This window comes from Pempheris klunzingeri, chromosome 2 (genome assembly GCF_042242105.1).
Source record: "Pempheris klunzingeri isolate RE-2024b chromosome 2, fPemKlu1.hap1, whole genome shotgun sequence".
NCBI classification, from domain to species: Eukaryota; Metazoa; Chordata; class Actinopteri; order Acropomatiformes; family Pempheridae; genus Pempheris; species Pempheris klunzingeri.
In genome coordinates this window covers 22,125,082-22,132,844 of record NC_092013.1, presented here as the reverse complement: position 1 = coordinate 22,132,844, position 7,763 = coordinate 22,125,082, and the positions used below count along the sequence as shown (strand labels likewise).

General features: G+C 42.7%; 1 protein-coding gene across 1 annotated transcript in view; it reads right to left on the bottom strand.

The window, feature by feature from the left end:
* Nucleotides 1-2,360: 2,360 nt before the first annotated feature.
* Nucleotides 2,361-7,763, bottom strand: part of stab1 (stabilin 1) — a 101,497-nt gene continuing 96,094 nt past the window's right edge. The window contains exon 71 of the mRNA XM_070837451.1: nt 2,361-2,551. Coding sequence (XP_070693552.1) covers nt 2,492-2,551 — 60 coding nt within the window. The 3' untranslated portion in view covers nt 2,361-2,491. The remainder of the gene's footprint in view (nt 2,552-7,763) is intronic.

The following is a 7,763-nucleotide window of genomic DNA, read 5'->3' as shown; positions in this document are numbered from 1 at the left end:
TGCTTGGAGATGCGACGAGGAGCCGAGGAGAGAAAGGAGAAGAAACAAACTGGCTCCTTCCATTATAAACAATATGGCTGCTTTCACACAGCAAACCTGAGTTAAATAAAAACCTGCTGGCAGTGCAAACAAAACACATTTCATGTGTTTAGACAGCCACAAGGAAAAACAGAAGTGGGAGAGGAACAGATGTGGAGGCCAATGAAAGACATAGACACATCAGAAACAACCAGAGTGAGGACTGGGGCAGATTTCTGCTTTTTTGATGTTAACAAAGCAGGTACAAGATCACTTCTGGCAGCAAAGACATCACAAAAAGCCAAAAAGGGTCATAACTTCATGTGTCTCAGCAAATGCTTGAAGCATGATCCTGCATACATACCCAGCTGTACTGAGTTAATACACTGAACTAAGATGGTGAATGTTCAAAAATTGCTTGCAAAACATCAACATGCTTGCTTTGTCATTTTGAGCATGTTAGCATGTATTGATTAGCTCAAAGCACCACTGTGTTTTAATAGAGCATCACAGAGACACCAACTCCACCGTGTTTTCTGACCATTTTTATCCAAACAATAAACGTATCAACTCCACAGATGTTAGCTATAGGCTAGCTAGCAACAGACACATCAACCTTGTAATTCACCAAAAGCTCCCGTTCTCTCCATTATTCCCCTCCAGCCTCTCCTTTTTCATCTCGTCTTTGTGCCTTTATGAAAGTTTCATAAAGCCCAGCATAACCCAAAAGCTGTAAAGTCCTCTTTTTGTAGTGAAAACAATTTCCAAGATTCCAAGATGAGAAACATCTGGTTTTCTCCAACCAAACCAAACGATAATCAGCTAAAAATGATAAACAGACAAAAACTGCAAATCCTCACACTGGAGAAACTGGAATTAGCAAGCATTTGGCATTTCATTCATTGGTGACTTTTGGTGCTTTGGCTGACTATTCAGTCTTTTGTTGGCAAACCACCCACAATGTGAGTAGAACATGAGATGAAAAAGTGACATTGATTTCATGGAATAGTTTTTAGTCTTATAGATGTATCTTTTTGTTTTTTTTTCTCAAACATTGAAGTAGTTGGACTAGTTGATAACACAGTCCAGAAAAGCAGTAACCTCCTGGAATCTCTGCTGGTTGCCTGACGACTTGAATTTTGTCATTGTATTTTTAGTTTCAACCTGCAGAATCAAAATTTCAGCTTCGAGCATGGTGGCTTTGAGAGACTGAATGTGATTCATCTGTGACACCAGCCTAATTAATTACACCCAGCTTTGGGGATATGCAAGTCAAAACATGTCTAGAAGTCTGACTTCAACTTATTCCTGCATGCTTGTGTGTGTGCTTGCATGATTGTGCATGCATGTTGAGGTGTGTAGGGCCTGTCATGACAAGGTAACATTGCCTCATTATGGATCCTTCACCTGCTCTCAGTGCAGCCAATAGAAACACATCACACCAACCTTTTTTTTGTAATCACCCATGATGACATCAGATCGCCATCTGTCTGTGAGGTTTGTGGAGGTCGGTGGTATCACCAGTGTCAGACGAGCCTGCAGTGATTTCCACCATTTAACTGTTTTCTCACCATCTCAGCACATGTAAAGCCTCTCTGCTGACACACAACACCGTCCATGATTAATGACAAACCAGCAGCAGATGGAGTTTAATGTCTTCTCAGAGGTTGTGATTATAAATTATGGTGGACATTTTGGTTGAGGAAATGCAGCTGCTCCAGTGTGGAAGTTTTTTGTGTTTAGTACTTAGCCAGTTTCTCTTGCCCCCACTCAAGATGTCAATCTTTAAAAATTAATTACAAATATATATTTTCATTTTGACACTACAGTTTTTAGCAAACAATCAAATAGGAGGAAATAGTGCATTTGTTGGGGATTATTCTCTGAGTTCAAATAAATCAAGTCCAGACAAGCTCTTTGTCTTAGAGCTGTTGTCCAGCAGGCCTGATTGAAGACACCGTCACTAACACTGCTATCTTTTTTATTTTAATGTAAACATAAGGTACCTGTGGATCACACATTTGCAAATGGCTACCCACGTCCACATCCTCTTCTTTTAGCCCTGTTTTTTATCTTCCTCAACTTCAGAGAAAAATATCAGGCTTTTTAGCTGCTTCATGCTCCACTTTGTCCACCAGCCAGCCTCTAACTGTGCCTGTCTGCTGTTTGGTGCTGAGCTTGTTATGTACTGTGGGTTTGTTGATGAAACACAGACTAAATACAACAGTTAACGTACAACTAGGAGCTAAAACACCCACAGAGCTCCATAGTTCACAACTCCCAGAAACACATTTCAGTTACACAGTATAATTTGATACTTTGCTAATAACAAAAAACATTGATTTGGTTTTTCAGACAACCTTTATTTCTTATTTATTGTTGTTTGTTACAGATGAACTAAGTAAAAACTGACCCATGATAAAGCCAAAAGGTCAGTGTGGTAAACATACAGCTCCATACAGTGTAACTGGTTCTACTGGCCCAGGTCCAGAATATTTGGAGGTTCTTCAGGTTCTTCTGGCTGACTAGAATCCTGTAGGAAGGAGAGAAAATGGTCAAACCAGGAAACCAAAACCAAAAGCGCACTTAAGTATGTGGAAGAGTTACTCTTTTTTATTAGTCACTTTCATTTTAACTGGTGAAATTGACATTCAGCACAGGCAAAAAATGCTGTGACCTTTTTACTAATGATAAGTAGTGATGTAGTTAGCAAATCTGTGCACTTTTCCAACCTCAGTGTCTGAATTTGTAGTCACTGTTGCACCCAAATAACTTTTCATATTCACACACTTAAATTGGAAATGCAAAAAAGTTGCCAGTGCAGAGCCCAGCTGTGGGAAAGGAGAGGAGTGCTCTAAAACTACCAGTGTGGTGGACAAACACTGTAGAGTTCAGTAAAGAAGGATTCGGTATTGATAGGCCTGATGCAAATTTTTTGGATTGACCTGGGACTACTCAACTTAGTAATGTGAGAGGGCAAACAAATGGAAGTGTGTTGTCCGTCAAAGTCTGTCACTCAATGTAATTGGACTCTCTGGAAAAGTACTGAGTAGCACTGGGACCCCACAAGGAACCGTTCTGTCCCCTTTACTCTTCTTACTGTTTACATCAGACTTCCAGTACAACTCAGACAGCTGCTTTCTTCAGAAGTTTTCTGATGATTCAGCAGCTGTCGGCTGTATCAACGGAGAGTGGGAGGAGGAGTGCAGGGACTTGGTCAGGAACTTTGTGGATTGGTGTAACCTCAACCACCTTCACCTCAACATTTCCAAGACTGAGGAGATGGTTGTGGACTTTAGGAGGAAGAGGCCCAAACTGGTCCCTGTCGCTATTCAAGGTACTGAGGTGGAGGTTGTCCCCAGCTTCAAATACCTGGGGGTCCAGCTGGACAACAAGCTGGACTGGTCCAGCCACATGGAGGCAGTGCACAAGAAGGGGCAGAGCAGACTGTAGTTTTTAAGAAGGCTTCGCTCTTTCAACATCTCTAAGCCTCTTTTGTGCACCTTCTACCAGACAGTGGTGGCGAGTGCACTTTTCTTCGGGGTGGTGTGCTGGGGTGAGGGGGCTCGCACAATGGACAAAAGTAGGATCAACAAACTGATTAGGAGGGCGAGCTCTGTTATCGGGGTGGAAATGGACACAGTTCAGCACGTGGCTGGGGTGAGAATACTCAGGAAACTGAACTCTATTATGAGCAATGATACTCGCCCACTTCACCATCTTCAGGTGTTTCGCCAGAGCACCTTCAGCCACAGACTAATTCCACCTAAGTCCAGGACTGAACGCAGCAAGAGGTCCTTCCTCCCTACTGCCATCAGACTTTTTAATGCTGCTGAGCAATAGTGTGTGTATGCAGTAGTTTTTATATGCTGTGCATAGTATGCTCTACTGTATATATGTATATTTCTCTTCCTGTCTTCCTCCTCTCCTTCTCCCTAGCCAGTTTTGCACAGCATATCTTTGTACAAGATATTTATTTTTATTTTTTGATATTATGCCCAATAGATTTCTATTTATTTTTATTTTTTACATTGTATACTAGCCTTATGTTATATTTTTCTATTTTAGATTGTACATATTTCACATTTTTATATTTTCATATAATGTTTCCTTTTTTACTATTGTTTTTGTGCCTTAAGTGTTGGTTGTCTTGTGGTGGCAGTTTGTTGTCTGTGGGGTGTCTGTATGTACTGCTGCGGTGACAAAATAATTTCCTGTGAAGGATCACTAAAGGAACTATTCTATTCTATTCTAAATGTTATGTATATAGTTTCCAGTATACCAGTGCAGCAGTGTTTTGGTTCATTGTGGCTCAGGGCCATTGCTAAGCATGATCCATTGCCACCAGATATTAAAAGAAAATCCAGATATGAATCCAGATATGGTCGCGGCTGATTGTCACGGTCACAGTGCGAAGGGGTAACTATAATAAATAAGCTAGCATGGGGAGCTGTTGCTGTTAATCAATCGCCTACCTGTTTATTGCCATCTCTCTTACCAGCAGAGGCCCAGGAATGGTGGAAAGCTTCAGGTGAAGCTTCACTTCACTTATCATCCAGCTGCCTTCCCTGACAACCCTGCTAAAGTAGCGTTCATCCTCTCTCATCCGGAGGGCAGAGCAGAGGCATAGGCTACCGCAGACTGGGCAAGGCAGTTGCCAGTGTTTAAATTGCTGAAGTTGTTCACAGAAACACTCACAAAAGTCTGTGATCACACTGCCCCAGGAAGAGAAGCTGCTCGAGCCCTTTCTCAGATATCACAAGGAACCCAAGCAGCAGAGCCAAGATTACAACGGAGGAGAGGCAGCATCAGCAAAGGGAGAATCTCTGCTTCTACTGCGGTCAGCCAGGATGTCTTCTCTCAGCTTGTCCACTAAAAGAGCTCAGGATGGAGGGGGCTGGTGAGCCATTTGCAGACCCTGGATATCCTTCACGTGATTCAACCCGAATTGAGGTATGGTACCTGCAACACACGCCTATTTTGTGCTGATAGATTCAGGAGCTGACGAAAGTTTAATGGACTGGGAGTTAGCTTGCCAATGGGACATACAGACCATTTCATTAGCACAGCCACTGGAGGCCAGTGCTCTCAATGGCCACAAGCTTTGCTCAGTAAGCCGCAGGAGGGTAAGGTTAAAAGTGATTTTAAATAAAGAGCACACAGAATTCCTGACTTTTCACCTATTTGAGTTAGCTCACATCCCATTGTCTTGGTTAAGGACACATAATTCCCATATTGACTGGTCCACTGGCGAAATTAAGAGTTCGGGAGAAGGATGCAGTTCTATCCAAGTGATCAAAAAATGACACCAAACTCCACTCATGCGCCTACCTGTCACGTAAGTTATGACGTTAGAAAATTGTGAACTGAAATTGGTTGGAGGGAGTTGAACAGCCCTTTTTGGTATGGACAGAATTAGAGTATAGAGTATAGAGTATATTTACTAAGCAAAGAGACTCAATTCTAGACAGACTAGATGGACCCTTTCCTTTGATTGGTTTAACTTCACCCCAGGATCACAAAATGGAAAGCCTGATGCTTTATCCAGGATCTTTGACCCTGATCCAATTCCTAAAGAAACAGAGAGCATCCTATCACCTGACTGAGTGATAAGAGTCATATCCGGGCCCAAGGAGGACAGAGTAAAACAAGCCAACGCACAAATCCCTGTTCCCAGTGTCAATCCCACCAATTGTCTGTTTGTTCCTGAAACTTTATATTCTCAGGTCCTCCACTGGGCCCACACATCCCACCTTTGATGTCACCCTGAACCCTGTTTATGGTGAGGCATGCTTCCAGTGGCCTAAAATGGAGGAGCATGTCCGTGAGTATGTTTCCGTCTGTACCACGTGTGCATGTAATAAGACCTCTTCTCAGGCTCAGATGGGACTCCTCCAGCCACTTCCAACTCCGGAACATCCCTGGTCTGACATATCCATGGATTTTGTTACTGGACTTCCTCCCTTACAAGGTAATACTATTATCTGTACTGTGGTGGATCAACTCTCAAAAATGGTACACTTTATCCCCTTGTCTAAATTACCTACCGCCAAGAAGACGGTGGAGGTTTGGATCCGTTTACAGATTGCACACATTCCCCAGTGACGTGGTGTCAGACCAGGGGCCACAGTTTGTTTCCCAGTTTTGGAAGGAGTTTTGCAGTCTCATCGTAGTCTCTGTTCACACGAGACCTTCCCATAAACGTGGCTTCCAGGAAGTTGGCTCATTTCTGATGATGGTTTCTCAGCCATAGAGGTCCTCCTGAAGACGCCCCATGACATTAGGAGCACTAGGAGGAGCCAAAGGAACCTGATTGTTTCACAGATTACCTGTTTCACGTAGTACTGTCAGGACATAATGACAGTTGCAGCAAATTTGGCAAAAGATTTTTTATGTTACCAACTGTTGCTTTAAGCTAAAAAGCTTTCAGTGGACTGTTGAATGGAACAAAATGGACTATGGAGTTTTATTGAAGCACATATCTGTAGCAGGAGCAACTGTGTTCTTCACTGCTAGATATACAGCTTAAAACATGAGTAAGTGACCACTTTACCTCCCACAGTGATGGTCCTTCACTGCTAACTCTACCCACGGGATCTGAACTGACTTGTTTACCTTAAGCATAAAAAGTGACAGCAACAACACTTTCCAGTCAAAGAAGATACACTCATTGGCTCAGACAAGCTAGAAACAGACTTGACAAGGGCCTTGTATGTGACTCCAAATTCCTGATAGAACACCCTAACAAACCTGGATAAATGGGATGGATCATAAGGAACTATTATCCCACTCTCTCTCTCTCTCCCAGTCTTACACATAAAGAACCACACACCCACTCTTCCCCCTCCTCTCATCAACTGCATCCTCCTGCTTTTGTGGTTTCCTTCTAAGGTATGAGAACACATTTCTAGATGGACAGAACCCATAAAACACCAAAAGATGAGGAGTGCTAATAAGTTCTGGCTGTAAAGTACAAAGTGGGTGAACCTGACACACATACAAGCAGATTTTCAATATTTTGTGGGTACTGTTTTTGCAGTGTGTGTGGATACAGTCCACTATAAGACTTATTTTAGATCAGCTCTGAAGGAGAAGGAACAGCTACACTACCACTCAATTCATTTTGGGGGGTTCCACAGGGGTTTGCCATGAATAGGCTTTCCACTACCATATTCCCTAGAAACATTAGGTGGCAGACAGGAAAGTGGGGCGACATTATCAGAACACCAGAGAAGGAAAGGCCAAAGAAAACGGAAATAAAGTGGGATCTAAGTAAGAAAGTGGCAAAAAGAGTAGGAAAAATAATCAGAACTAGGGAGTCAGACAAAGAACCAGATATTAAAAAATCAGAACTGAGCAATGCAAGGCAATGGTACATAGGGATAAGAACAAAAGGAAAGATTGCATCTGTTTGATAAAGAAATACAACACCACAAGAGTTAAGGTGGGGAAGACAAGCTTCTCAAGAACTGTACCACTACAGGAGACCCAAAGGCTCACAGTGCAGAAGAAACAAGAGTGAGCTAAAGGAAGAATGCACAGCATGAATATCAGATCTCAAGCTAGCTTTTGAAGTTTTCATGATATACCATGCTTCCAGACTGGAGCAGATGAAGCAGCATTTAATTTGAAGCATGAGCAGTATGAGGCGCCGGTCCAAATGCAAATGCCCCTGCTGGCAAGGAGCAGCCAGTACGTGCAACCAGTATGTGCCATGAACATTCGTGGACCTGGCACATACTGGT